This window comes from Chiloscyllium plagiosum, chromosome 23, assembly GCF_004010195.1.
Source record: "Chiloscyllium plagiosum isolate BGI_BamShark_2017 chromosome 23, ASM401019v2, whole genome shotgun sequence".
Taxonomy (NCBI): Eukaryota; Metazoa; Chordata; class Chondrichthyes; order Orectolobiformes; family Hemiscylliidae; genus Chiloscyllium; species Chiloscyllium plagiosum.
The window spans coordinates 32,346,762-32,362,041 of NC_057732.1; the positions used below are offsets into that span (position 1 = coordinate 32,346,762).

At 40.2% G+C, this 15,280-nt stretch overlaps 1 protein-coding gene across 1 annotated transcript in view; it reads right to left on the reverse strand.

Moving 5' to 3' along the window:
• The window catches only part of reln (reelin), a 387,698-nt gene that overhangs the window by 113,167 nt on the left and 259,251 nt on the right, over positions 1–15,280 (reverse strand). The window contains exons 28-31 of the mRNA XM_043713852.1: positions 8,333–8,568; positions 6,502–6,659; positions 3,086–3,293; positions 1,771–1,847 (exon numbers count right to left, since the gene is read on the reverse strand). Coding sequence (XP_043569787.1) covers positions 1,771–1,847; positions 3,086–3,293; positions 6,502–6,659; positions 8,333–8,568 — 679 coding nt within the window. The remainder of the gene's footprint in view (positions 1–1,770; positions 1,848–3,085; positions 3,294–6,501; positions 6,660–8,332; positions 8,569–15,280) is intronic.

A 15,280-nucleotide genomic window follows, 5' to 3' on the forward strand; every position in this document is an offset into this window, starting at 1 on the left:
GAAAGATGTTGTGAAACTTGAAAGGGTTCAGAAAAGATCTACAAGGATGTTGCCAGGGTTGGAGGATTTGAGCTGTAGGGAGAGGCTGAACATGCTGGGGGTGTTTTCTCTGGAGCGTCGGAGGCTGAGGGGTCACCTTATAGAGGTTTACAAAATTATGATGGGGCATGGATAGGGTAAATGGGCAAAGTCTTTTCCCTGGAGTCGGGGAGTCTAGAACTAGAGGGCATAGGTTTAGGGTGAGAGAGGAAAGATATAAAAGAGACCTAAGGGGCAACCTTTTCACACAGAGGGTGGTACGGGTGGTACGGAATAAGCTGCCAGATTAAGTGGTGGAGGCTGGTACAATTGCAACATTTAAAAGGCATTTGGATGGGTATATGAATAGGAAGGGTTTGAGGGATATTGGCCGAGTGCTGGCAGGTGGGACTAGATTGGGTTGGGATATCTGGTCGGCATGGACGGGTTGGACCGAAGGGTCTTTTCCATGCTGTACATCTCTATGATTCTATGCATCTACCACTTCCTCTGGCGGTACATTCCATACACACACCACTCTCTGTGTGGAAAATGTTGCTGCTCAAGTCCCTTTTAAATCTTTCTCCTCTCACCTTAAAAACATGCCCCTTAGTTTTGAATTCCCCTACCCTAGGAAAAGACCTTTGCTTTTCACCTTTATCTATGCCCCTCATGATTTTATAACCTCGTAAAGTCGCCCCTCAACCTCCTACGCTCCAGGGAGAAAAACCCCAGCCTATCGTTATAACTCAAACCCTCCAGTCCTGGCAATATTCTGGTAAATCTTTTCTTTACCCTCTCCAATTTAATAACATCCTTACAGAAAAATGACCAAAATTGTAAATGCTACCCCAAAATTGGCTTCACCAAATATCCTATACTCAAAGATCTGAACAATGAAGGTAAGTGTGCAAAGTGCCTTCTTAACGATCCTGTCTCCCTGTGATGCAACTTTCAAAAAACTATGTGCCTGAACCCCTAGGTCTCTCTGTTCAACCACTCTGCTCAGACACTACTATTAATTGTATAACTCCTGCCTTTGTTTATTTTACCAAAGTGCAATATCTTGCATTTATCCAAATTATCCAAATCCATCTGCAACATTGATCAAGATCCCTTTGTATTTCTGAGATAACCTTCTTCACTGTTGGCTATACCACCAATTTTGGTGTCATCTGCAAACTTACTAACCATGCCTCTTAAATTCTCACCCGAATCATTTATATAAATCCCAAACACAGCTGATCACAGGCCTTTTGTCTGAAAAACAACTCTTCACCACCACCTCTTGTCTCGTACCAACAATCCAATTTTGTATCGAACTGACATGTGATCTAACTGGTTTACCTTTACCAAAATCCATGCAGACAATGTCTACCGCTCTGCCCTCATCAATCTTTTTGGTTACATCCTCAAAAAAACTGAATCAAGTTTGTGAGACATGATTTCCCATGCACAAAGCCATGCTGACTATCCCTAATCAGTCCCTGCCTCTCCAAATACATGTAAGTAAGTCCTCTCTAACAACTTACTCATCACTGATGACAGACTCACAGGTTTACAGTTCCCAGGCTTCTCCTTACAGTTTTCTTTAATAAATGGAAGTGCAATCCAATATTTTTGGAGCATACATGCAAACAAGAGTGATGACATTACAGACATTGTCCATTATAGCCGTAACAATAAAATAAATATGCAAATAAAGAATATTTATAGGACCAGATTTTAACAAATACTTCAGGCCCCAATCACCTTCATTTCTAGCTCTTGGTTTGCTGCAAGATGAACCAAGGGTTCGACTTCCAATTCGGATATAAAATTGAACCAACCTAAACATGAAACAAAGATTACAAGGTTAATAGGAAGACGGTACTGCCAATTGACTTATTAGCGAAAAAACATAAAACAGCAAACAGGCTAACTGAACTATATTATGGACAATATCATAAACTCAAACATGACCAGAATTTACAACAATTTGATTCCTTAATTCAGCCATAACAAACTGTGAAATTACATCCTAGAATTCATTCTATGGACATTGAGGGGGTGGTGTGGGGTGTGGATTATCATCATACATGCTCAGCAGAAACTGGGACAGTGAGCAGTTAAAATGTCCTGAGCAAAGTCCCTGTTGTTTCCCCACCTGGACCCGAGCAGGTGGGAAAGGTACCGCCTGTGGCTGATGGGCCTTTCTCTACATATACAGATTATTAGGTAATGCAGCAGGAAAGCTGCTGCGGCTTACAAATGAACTTGGACACTGTCAGCCCTTAGTACAACACATCCAGTACTTCGCACAGTGTGAGAACCTTTCTGAGAGAGACAGTAATAATGATGGTGGAAACATTGGGATACTTTGCTTAAATGTTCTTTGGAAATGTGTATTAGGGCACATGCTAAGACAGACGAGCAGGATCTTTATTCTACATTTATTAAAAAAAACCCTGTTTGGACATATTATGACACCTCTGACAAAGTTGGGGCTGGACCTTCTATTCTATGTAAATGTCAAGCTTCTAGCTAACCTGTTAAAACATGACATTGGATGATAAAAGTACTGCATTTAACAGCCCTGCCAATTCTTTGTTAAATGATACAATCATTCACTGGTAGATGTAAACGTATTACCAGCATCATGTAAAAAGATGGGATACTCAGCAGAGTGGATTTTTAATTAGGTTTGAATATCATAAGGTCAAGTCCTTCCAAGTCTAAAGGTTCATATTTAGAACACCAAATTCATTTAGATTTGTATTTCCTAACAGTGCAACTAGGCTGAGAAGCAATCTCAGTTGTGACTGTGTTCACATCAAATAGAACCTGAACCATGTTTACCTGAATTGACCAGAACTGAGCACATTCAGAGGTTCAGCTAACTTAGTTTGGATTTGCAGACAATGTGTACACTGCTTTATGAGACAAAAATGTGGCTGACTTTTAAAATAATGGAAAAAGAATTACATGCATACAGTATTTTCATGAAATATAGTGTACTCAGAACATGCTAACAGAGAACTCTTAATGTGAAATTATCCTGCAACAAATGTCAAATTTTGCTTTTAACCTGATGTTTGTTGTGTCAAGACTGACAGTTCTGGCCTCTCTTCCCCCAGGGCCATTGAAGTAGAGGGATTTCCCATCATTCAGTATCCCGCAGCCAATGCCAGTCTGTCCTCCTGTAACCTTGAACCAGAGAGGATTGAGCTTATCCTCAAAGCGATCAGTCATTTCACTGGGGTTTGATGTATTCGGCACACAAGTTCCCTCTTCAACTACAAGAGAATGGAACTATGCATCATCAGCAGAAACAGGTTTCTATATTAAACGTTATTCATTAAAGTAGGGAATAATTTCTATTAACTAAATTGGAAACAGAAACACAAAGAGAAAGAGAGAATTGAGCCAATTTGGAAAATATGTGCCACTAAAATACTTACACTTAAAATAAAGTGTTTAAATTTATAACTCATGGATATTTTTTCTCCTCCACTACCTCTGCACAAAATGAGAATTAAAAATATACCACAGAAATTTGTCCTGCTGTGTGATTTACTAAAACTAGTAAATGTACTCAGTGCATTGAAGGGGACATACAAATGTCCTGGTTGTTGAATTGGACTGTGGGAGGAAACCGGAGCACCCGGAGGAAACCCACGTAGACACGGGGAGAATGTGCAAACTCCACGCAGACTGAGGCTGGAATCAAACCTGGGACTCTGGTGCTGTGAGGCAGCAGTGCTAACCACTGGGCCACTGTAAATTTCTGGTGTCATGTGACACTCAATAACGCTGACCACATTCAATTACTGGGTAAAATTTTCATTAGACTTGAGCATGGGTTTTACAAAGTAGCCTAGTTAGCAATCCTGTGCTGAATAATTCTTCTCCTGGCTCTTCAAAGCCTGTTCAGCATGTATAGGCACCAATCAGGGGTAAAATGCAATACTCCAACAACAGTCAAGAAGCTTGATACCATCCAGGACAAAGCAGCTCACTTGACAGGCACTAATTTCAGAAATATTCATTCCTTCCAAGCTGACACTCAGTGGCAACAGTTTGTACCACCTACAAAATGCGCTGCAGAAATTCACAAAGGCCCCTTAGACCTTAGCACTTTCCAGGTGCATAACAACCTCCATCTAGAAGGCCAGGGATAGCAGATACATGGGAACATTACCACCTGCAGGTTCCCTTCCAAGCCACACCATCCTGACATGAAAATATATTGCCATTTCTTCAGTGTCACTGGGTCAAAGTCCTGGAACTCCTTCCCTAACTGCATTTTGGGTCTACCTACATGAAATGGACTGCAGCAGTTCAAGAGGGTATCTCAACACCACCCTCTCAAGGACAATCAGGGTTGAGCAATAAATTCTGGTTCAGCCAGTGAAATGTATATCTTAAAAAGAAACAAAATCTACATCTTTCATCCCAAATCCAACTTCTGATCAGTGACTGCTCAGAAAAGAACACATTTTACTCTGGAGCTTGGTTCCTCTATTGTTTCCTGCAAATTTCACATAATGAGGCATTTGTTATCTTTTTAAATTGCACACCTTACCAGAACACATAGAACGTGATATTCATCCTGGGAGGAAGCACAAAATGACAATAGTACAGGGGTACGTCATTTTATACTTTGTTCGATATTGAATGGAACAGGAAAACAGCACGAGTGTACACCTCTTTCTGGACTAATATCCAGTGCACTGAATTCCTGCATCTCAAACATCTTTTTGCAATAAGTGAAATATGATTTAAAGCTTAAGCGTATCGGCCACACACATATCTGTGTAATAGGCAATGAAGCTTCAGGTAAGGGCAGATGCATGATTAAACATGGCAATCTAAAGGTTGCTGTCTGAGAAAAACTGCTGTGCTATTTGTCTTATGAATTGTCTGGATGTGAATTCAAATTCAACTGCATTGAGCACTATGAAGCTCCTGTATTTGCACAATAGATAAGAACTAAACTCACCACAGAAACTGAAGTCTTGTATGTTATATTTCAATCAACAGCAAACCTTCAAACAACATAGTAAGTACTAATAACAATCAGTCAACCTCTGGCACAGAAAATAATCTATTAGCTAAATGTAGAGTCTCATTCCATCAGGCTTTAATTGCTGTTGCTGAAAAAAAATCTTTTTCAAACCAAAATGTTGTTGTCTTTCGCTCCCTCTTAATTCAGTCTGTCTCCTCCTCATTCTTTTTCTTTCTGATTTAACATTCAATTCACCCTCTAATTTACCCTTTCCAAGTTCAGACCAATTCTTCAGTACAATTGGTTCAGGATGTACAAAGTTGCTTGAACAAAATCAGAAATTACTGGAAAACCTCAGCAGATCTGGCAGCATCTGAAGAGAGAAAGCAGAGTTGACTGAAGAACAGCTCTGAAGAAGGGTCACTGGACCCAGAATGTTAACTCTGTTTTCTTTGCACAGATGCTGCCAGACATGCTGGGTTCTCACAGCAATTGCTGATTTGCTTCTAATTTCCAGGATCCACAGTTTTTTTTTTCACAAAGTTGCTCGCCCGGTTCACTCAGGTCCCAGATGCCATGTTGAGGTGCCACTTTCTTCTCACACTTACAGCAATGTTTAGTGCAAATATAGTCAGCATTTAATGGACAAGATAAACATTAACTAAATGTGGATGCCATTCATTGCAATGTTTGGGCCACTGTATTTTGCAAACTTAAAAAAAACCCAGGTTTTATGCAAATATCATTGTTTTGGAATGCATTTGGATCATAGTAAAACTAATATACTGCCTTAACAGTAATAGGGAATGACAATTCTAATATAAGAGGCCAGCCAAAATTCAATTTCTTAATATTTTACCATCATCAGCAATTTCCCTTGCAGAAGTAATTTGAATGTAATCGTTACATGAATTACCATGTTTGTCATTACTACAGGCTTCATGAACATTTTTCAATCCTCTTGATGTTGCTCATTTCTGAAATAATCCTTCAGTGGAAAGAATCATCCCCTGAGAAATGTCGTTGCTTGTTTTGTATATTCTTGTCCTGACAAAGCAGAAATGCCTATCCAATGTGTGGCCTTATCCTTAACATCTGGCAATGATTAAAATCTTGAGATTCTTGCCATAAATACGAACATACAAACTCAGAGCAGTAGTAGACTATTTGGCCCCTTGAGTCTGCTCTGTCATTCACTAAGATCATGATCAACTTGATGTGTTTAGAATTCCGCATTCCCTTTATCCTTGATAACTGATACTTTCCTTGCCTAACAAGAATCTATTTACTACTGTCTTAACAGTATTTAATGAGCCTCCCCTTCACCATGTTCTGAGGGACAGAATTACAAAATAACAAACTCCTTAGAGAGAAAGAAAATTCTCATCTCTGTCCTGAAAGGGTGACTCCTAATTTGGAAACAGTGGCCCCTATATCTGGACTCACCAACACATTTACACTTTAGTTCAACAAACAGCTTTTTGACACAAGCTTACCTATATAGCCAACATCACAGAAGCAGACGCCCGAGATGCAATCACCATGCCCACTGCAGTAGTTAGGACAGGGCTCGGAGATGTAAACTTCATCTAAACCAAACGCAGGTGCGTTCCTGTGAGCGCTGGTCTCTTGAAACCAGCGGAATCGAGTCTTACTGTAATTCAATAAAACAGTGAAAAGAGCTGGACAAGTACAATGTATTCACAAATATTTAATAACTATTGCTGGATTAGTAATAATGTTGTTGTGATTTATCATTCGTTTATAATTAAACATTATTCCACTATAATGGAATAAGCATCGTAGATATTAATTTCTTATTCAAAATGAAAATTCCTCTGCAGGTATTTCAGCCTTACATACTATAACACATGGACTAACAGGTTTCCATGTGCAAATTCTTGGTAATGCGCCTTCCAAGCAGCAGGCTGCAAATATGACCTTGCCCAAGGCTTTCCTACAATTTATATACAGCTGACTGCAGAGATGGAGAGAGAAGCAGCAAAGCTTGTCTTTTTTCCCAGCAGATTATAACCAAAGCAGAGGTTACCTTTCCTTCAGAGGCCTCGAACTAGACCAGAGTGATAACCTCACTTGCCGACTGTCATTTGCAAGTTTCAATCAAACAGCTAGTGTTTGCCTCTTTAGCTGTATGACAACCTTTCAAGCATGACTTTGAAGCATTTCAACGAGTTCTGTTTAATGCAGTCAGATTATGCTTTTAAGTAAGACTTTAAATACATTGCCCCACCAAAATGTTCAGGTGAACATATAAGGTTCCATGGCATTCTTCAAAGAACAACAGGCCGCTCACCTGATCTATATTCATCATTACGTCAGTACAATTTACCTGTGCCTTAATCTTATTGCCATTTATGGGACCATGTAGTATGAAAATTGGCTGCCACCACACCTTTATTCCCACTTGTGAAGTAGTGGACATGGTCAGAAAAATGTTATTCTGTCCTTTGCCCTATCTTCTGATGTAAGAAATCAAAACTGTATGCATGTACACTTAAACACAGGAATAGAATTAAAATAATTTAAAATTAGAAAAAAAAGTGTTCTTTCAGTGTATTACCAACACTAAAAATAATTAATTTTTAAATGCATTTAAATGTAGATCACTTGAAAAGTTTGAAAGCTAAGGTGAAATGGTTACAAAACTACAGTGTTGTCAGGAGAAGAGCTGCAGGTAGTCTCAGACCACCTGTTTGATTCATTTTCAATTTGATACAGGATATTTCAGTATCATTGCCCCACCATATGCTGAAAATCAGCATGTCACAATGTGGTGGCTCTTTAACCAAAATCTACTCTTCTGTTTTAAAGTTAGAGAACAATTTCTGAGGATTGCATAAAAAAAAAGAAAATATGTTGTCTTCTTCATTTCTCTTGGGACCTGTGTTAACTGATGACATCAATTTTTATCCAAATAAACACTGATACCCAAAGTGGACATTGATTCATTCATAAATAAGGATACCTGAACTCGCAGAGAAGATTTTATTTAAAGCGCAGTGAAGAGAGCTCAACTATTCACTTTTAATGCTTTGGCAAACTTCTTCCTTTGTTGGTGAACATCAAGTAAATTTTATTTATGTTTGGCTGTTGATTTTAATATAAAGCCACATAGAATGTATGAAAGAAAACAGGTCATTGAGTCCAATGATTCCTTGGCACCATCCCCCAAACATCTATCTAACCATGTCAGCATAACCATAAATGTCTTCCTTATGTGTTTAACTAACTTCCTGTCAAATGTATCTGTGCTGCTCACTTCACTTATTTTCCGCGTTAGCTGAAAAATAACATTCCCACACAAACCTGGATGTGACAGATCTTGGGATAACTATTGTGACTCTTGTCCATGTTTCAAAATCTCCTGTATAGAAAATTGTTGACTCCCTCAGTTCTCTTGAGCTTCCCTCGCAGCCTTTGACCCCAGGAGATGCTGGGTAGCAACCTTCTTTTACCAATGACCAAGATCTGCCAGCATTATGAGAGTACTGAAGGAGGACAGGAGCAGCGCTACTGAACTGGCACTCGCATCCAATGTTCAGCTGTAATGATCCAAATATGACAAGTTAAAACAATTTTGAACAATCGGTCTTAAGATGTCATAGGATAGTTATGTAACTCTTTGTTTGTATAACAAAGGGAGCAAAGTTACTCGCCGTACTATGTCAAAAGCTATCAAATATTTGAATTGTGTGTGTGTGTGTGCGTGCGTGTCAAGGCACTAACACTGCTGCCTTACAGCCCAGGAACCCAGGTTCAATTCCCACCAACTGTCTAAATGGGTTTCCTCTGCGTAGTTTGGTTTCCTCCCACAGTTGAAAGATGTGCAAGTTAGGTAGATTGGCCATGGAAATGCAGGGTTACAGAGATGGGGTGGGTCTAGATGCGATGCTCTTTGGAGGATTGGTGTGGAATCGCAAAGGTAAAAAGAACCATAGTTGGAGTTATGTACAGGCCTCCAAACAGTAGTCAAGAGCTGGGGCGCAAGATACACCAGGAGATAGAAAAGATGTGTAGGAAAGGCAAAGTGGCAGCGATCATGGGGCATTTCAATATACAAGTGGACTGGGAAAACCAGGTTGGTAATGGATTGTAGAAAAAGGAATTTGTAGAATGTCTACAAGATGGTTTTTTGAAGCAGCTTATGGTGGAGCCCACTAGAGAACAGGCAGTACTGGATTTAATGTTGTGCAATGAGGCAGACTTGATAAGGGAGCTTAAGGTAAAGGAACCCTTAGGAGGCAGTGATGACTATATGATTGAATTTACTCTGCAATTTGAGAGGCAGAAAATAGAATCAGAGGTAATACCTGCATAAAGGCAACTACAGAGGCTTGAGGGAGGAGCTGGGTAATATTAACTGGGAGAGGAGCCTAGCAGGAAAGACAGTGGAACAGCAATGGCATGAGTTTCTGGGAGTTAATCTGGAGACACAGCAGAGATTCATCCCCAGGAAACAGAAACATGGGGCAGGAAGGATGAGGCAATCATGGCTGACTAGGGAAGTCAGGGACAGCATAAGAGCTAAAGAGTAAGCATATAATGTGGCAAAGGGCAGGGGAAATCACAGAATTGGGAAGCATACAAAGACCAACAGAGGGCAACAAAAATAAGGAAGGAGATGGGTTTAAATATGAGGGTAAGCTAGCCAGTAATATAAAGGAAGACTGTAAGAGTTTCTTTAGATGTATAAAGGGCAAAAAAAAAAGGCAAAAATGGACATTGGGCCACTGGAAAATGACGCTGGAGAGATTGTAGTGGGGGACAAGAAAATGGGAGTTGAAAAGTGTGGCACTAGAAGAGCACAGCAGGTCAGACAGCATCCGAGGAGCCGGAGAGTTGACGTTTCAGGCATAAGCCCTTCATCAGGAATGGCTAAGGAACCGAATAATTACTTCACATCAGTCATTCCAGTGGAAGACATAAGTAATATCCCAAAGGGGCAGAGCTGACCAAGCAGAAGGTGCTACAAAAACTGAATAGGCTGAAGAGTTCTAAGGGAAATAGCTGAAGAGATAATGGAGGCATTAGTGGTGATCTTTCAGGAATCGCTAGAGTCAGCGAGGGTCCCAGAGGACTGGCACCACGGTTTAAAAAAGAAGGCAAAAGACATAAAATTACAGGCCAATTAGCCTAACGTTGGTCATGGGTAAGATCGCTGGAATCCATTGTGAAAGACGAGATTTCTGAATATTTGGACATGTATGGAAAAATAGAGCAAAGTCAACATGGTTTCATCAAGGGGAGGAGAAAGTGAGGTCTGCAGATGCTGGAGATCAAAGTTGAAAGAATGGCTAAGGAACCGAATAATTACTTCACATCAGTCATTCCAGTGGAAGACATAAGTAATATCCCAAAGGGATATTACTTCAGGAAGGGCCTGTGCCCGAAACGTCGAATCTCCTGTTCCCTGGATGCTGCCTGACCTGCTGTGCTGTTCCAGCAATAAAGTTTCAACCTTCATCAAGGGGAGGTCATGCCTGACAAATCTGTTAGGATTCTTTGAGGATGTAATGAGCAGGTTAGATCAAGGAGAGCCAATGGCTGTTATCTACCTGGACTTCAAGAAGGCCTTCGACAAGCTGTCACACAGGAAGCTACTGAGTAAGATAATAGCCCATGGTGCTGGATGCAAGCTGCTAGCATGGATAGTAGATTGGCTGTCTGGCAGAAAGCAGAGAGTGGGGATAAAAGTGTCTTTCTCAGGATGGCAGCCAGTGACAAGTGTGCTCTACAAGGTTCAGTGTTGGGACCTCAACTTTTCATTTTATACATTAACAATTGAGATGAAAGAATTGAGGGCATTCTGGCTGTTTGCAGATGATACAAAGATAGGTAGAGTGACAGGTAACATTGACAAGGCGGGGAGATCGCAGAAGGATTTGGACAGGTTAGCAGAGTGGGCAAAGAAGTGGCAGATGGAGTACAATGTGGGAAAGTGTGAGGTCATGCATTTTGGTAGGAAAAATAGAGGCATGAACTATTTTCTAAATGGGGATAAAATTCAGAAGTGTGAGGGGCAGAGAGACTTGGGAGTTCTAGTCAAGGATTCTCTCAAGGTAAACTTGCAGGTTGTGCCAGTAGTTAGGAAGGAAAATGCAATGATCACACTTATTTTGAAAGGACTTGAATACAAAAGCAGGGATGTGATTCTGAGGGTCAACAAGGCTCTAGTCAGACTACATTTGGAGTATTGTGTGCAGTTTTGGGCCCCATTTCTCAGGAAGGATAAATTGGCCCTGGAGCGTATTCAGAGGAGGTTCATGAGAATAGTCGCAGGAATGAAAAGCTTAACATATGAGAAACGTTTGAGGAATCTGAGTTTATACTCAATGGAGTTTAGAAAGATGAGGGGGAGTCTAATTGAAACATACAGAATACTGAATTGCCTGGACAGAGGAGATGTTGGGAAGATGTTTCTATTGATAGGAGAGACTAAGTCCTGAGGGCACATCCTTAGAGAAAAGAGAAGACCCTGTAGAACAGAGATAACGAGAAACTTCTTCAGCCAGAGAATGGTGAATCTATGGAATTCATTCCCACAGAAGGCCGTGGAGGTGACGTCATTGAGTATATTTAAGATTGAGATAGATAGGTCCTTGAGAATCAAGGGGATCAAGGGCCACAGGGTGAAAGTGGGAGAATGGGGTTGAGAAACTTATCAGTCATGATTGAATGGCAAAGCAGACTGGATGGGCTGAATGGCCTAATTTCTGCTTCTATGTCTTATGGTCTTATGGACTTCATGGGCCAAATGGCCTGCTTCTGCACTGTAGGGATTCTATGATGGGCTTGCAGATCTATGAAGGATCAATTCTGCATACAACTGTCGAAGTGCTGCAAGAGTTTTGTCTGAGGGAATTTTTCCTTTATTTGATTTCACTGCACTTTACCAATAGGCTAACATTGCAACTTACCTACAAAAAAGTCAGATAAATTCCAAGGGCCAACAAAAATACTATGTATAAATAGAGTTCACAAACTCAGGATGTGCTATAAGGAAGTCATGACAATGAAGTGTTATGACTTTGCGCAGGCTGATGAGCAAGATTCCATAGACCACAATCAGATGAATGGTCAGTGTGTTTTTTTCAAAAATTAATTAACGGATTAATATTGAGGTGACACTGAAAGGTTCTATTGAATTTTTCATTTGAGGGAAGGATGAGACCATGGTTTACTGATTGATCCAAATATGGTACAAGCAACAAGAACACTGTCTCTTGAGTTGCACTGACAAATACTGTACGGAATGGTTTTTGACGCCATGAACCTCTGCCTTAGGCAAAGGATTTCTGCCCTTGAATGGATCATCACCTCTGCATTACTTTTTTTCTTGCTATGCCTTGAAATTTACCTGCCTCCCTTTGAAAACACGTTGCAACGTTGGCTAATGTTCATGGCACTGTGAAAGGACATAAAGGGAACATTCCCTCAGATGTATCTCATGCAGCTCCCCCTTGACTTCAGCAGTTCCAAGGTTGTGATATGGTACAGGGCTGTTCTTTACTGGGCTGGACATACATGACTGCTCACTTATCTACCCCCTTCTCTTCACTTTTTCCTGCTCTTTTAAAATTCTGGTCCCTTTGGTCTTGGAAAAAGCTGCTTGGTGAGTTGTTTTGAGATGTCTTGCTCTTTAAAATCTGTCCTAATCTTCCCAAGTCACCAGTTTATCAAGTGGTGACTGTGCTCACAGGACAGGATCTAAGAAGGCAAAAGAGGAGCTAAAGACACAAAAAGAATTAAATGTAATATAAAATAAAGAAGCCAGGACCTATTATACCTTCAAAGTTAACGTTTGGAGTTCTGTTCTGATGTTTGAGAGATAGGACATGCCAAATAAGGAGAGCAGGAATGGAGTAGTGAAAAAATAAAAGACAATAATTACAAAAGGCAGTGTTCTGAGCTCAGCTTCCAAATATATTTCAGGCTAAAAATTAACATGTGAACACAAAATGCTTCAAGCGACAATCCTCTACCATTGTATTAATGGATATGTCGACTTATTTATTAAAAGAGTTAAAAAACATCATTTAAATACCAGGTAGAGGCAAGTCAATGAAAATGTTAATCATTAATTTGATACTATTTCCTTCATTTAAAATGTGGTAGTTCATCCCTTTAAATATTGCTTGCTTAGAAAATATATTTTGAAATACATGCAATATTATCCTCGTAAAAAATATATTTAGAATTGTATGTAGGGGGCTCCTGTTGGCTTGTGATTGCTGATTGAAACAATATTCAACAATGACTGACATATACAGCTGAAATGTGTTTTCTATCATCTTTGTTGTTCATTTTGTTTATTGGTTAGAACATAGAACATTACAATGCAGTACAGGTCCTTTGACCCTTGATTTTGCGCTGACCTGTGGAACCAATCTGAAGCCCATCTAACCTATACTATTCCATTCTCGTTCATATGCCTATCCAATGACCATTTAATTGTCCTTAAAGTTGATGAGTCTACTACTATTGCAGACAGTGCGTTCCACACTCTACTACTCTCTGAGTAAAGAAACTACCTTTGACATCTGTCCTATATCTATCACCCCTCAATTTAAACCTATGTCCACTCATGCTAGCCATTGCCATCCGAGGAAAAAGGCTCTCACTGTCCAACCTATATAACACTTTGATTATCTTATACGTCTCAATTAAGTCACCTCTCAACCTTCTTCTCTCGAACAAAAACAGCATCAAGTACCTCGGCCTTTCCTTGTAAGATCTTCCCGCCATACCAGGCAACATCCTAGTAAATCTCCTCTGAACCCTTTCCAAAGCTTCCACATCCTTCCAATAAAGCAGTGACCAGAACTATACGCAATATTCCAAATGTGTCTGCACCAGAGTCTTGTACAGCTGTAGCATGATCTCATGGTTCCAAAGCTCAATCCCTCTACCAATAAAAGCTAAAATACCGTATGCTTTCTTCACAACCCTATCAACCTGAGTGGCAACTTTCAAGGATCTATAAATATGGACACTGAGATCTCTCTGCTCATCTACACTACCATGAATCTTACCATTAGTCGAGTACTCTGCATTCCTGTCACTCCTTCCAAAGTTAACCACCTCACACTTTTCCGCATTAAACTCTATTTGCCACCTCTCACCCACCTCTCCTGCAGCTTATCTATGTCTCTCTGTAATGTACAACATCCTTCATCACTATTCACAACTTTACCAACCTTAGTGTCATCCACAAAGTTACTAACCCATCTTTCTGTGCTCTCATCCAGGTCATTTATAAAAATGACAAAGAACAGTGGACCCAAAACAGTTCCTTGCGGTACACCACTAGTAACTGAACTCCAGGATGAATATGTCCCATCAACCATCACCCTCTGTCTACTTTCAGCTAGCCAATTTCTGATCCAAAATGCTAAATCACCCTCAATCCCATGCCTCCGTATTTTGTGCAATAGTCTACCGTGGGGAACCTTATCAAACATCTTACTGAAATCCATATACACCACATCAATGGCTTTACCCTCATCCACCTGTTTGGTCACATTCTCAAAAATCTCAATAAGGTTTGTGAGGCATGGCCTACCCTTCACAAAACCATGTTGACTCTCCCGAATCAACTTATTCCTTTCTAGATGATTATAAATCCTCTTTCTTACAATCCTTTCCAACACTTTACCCACAACTGAAGTAAGGCTCCCAGGTCTATAATTTCCAGGGTTATCTCTAATCCCCTTCTTGAACATGGGAACAACATTTGCTATCCTCCATCTTCTGGCAGTATTCCTGTATCAATGACAACATAAAGATCAAAGCCAAACGCTCGGCAATCTCGTCCCTGGCTTCCCAGAGAATCCTAGTATAAATCCCATCTGGCCCAGAACACTTATCTATTTTGACACTTTCCAGAATTGCTAACATCTCCTCCTTATGCACCTCAATCCCATCTAGTCTAGTAGCCTGTATCTCAGTATTCTTCTTGACCATATTGTCTTTTTCTAGTGTGAATACTGATGAAAAGTATTCATTTAGCACTTCCCCTATCTCCTCTGACTCCTCGCACATCTTCCCACTACTATGCTTGACTGCTCCTAATCTTACTCTCATCATTCTTTTATTCTTGATATACTTATAGAAAGCCTTAGGATTTTCCTTGATCCTATCTTCCAACGAATTCTCATGTCCTCTCCTGGCTCATCTTAGCTCTCTCTTTGGGAGAGATTGTAATTTGTTCAAGGGTGCATTGAAGAAATATCAGCATTTGTGTGAATGAAAATA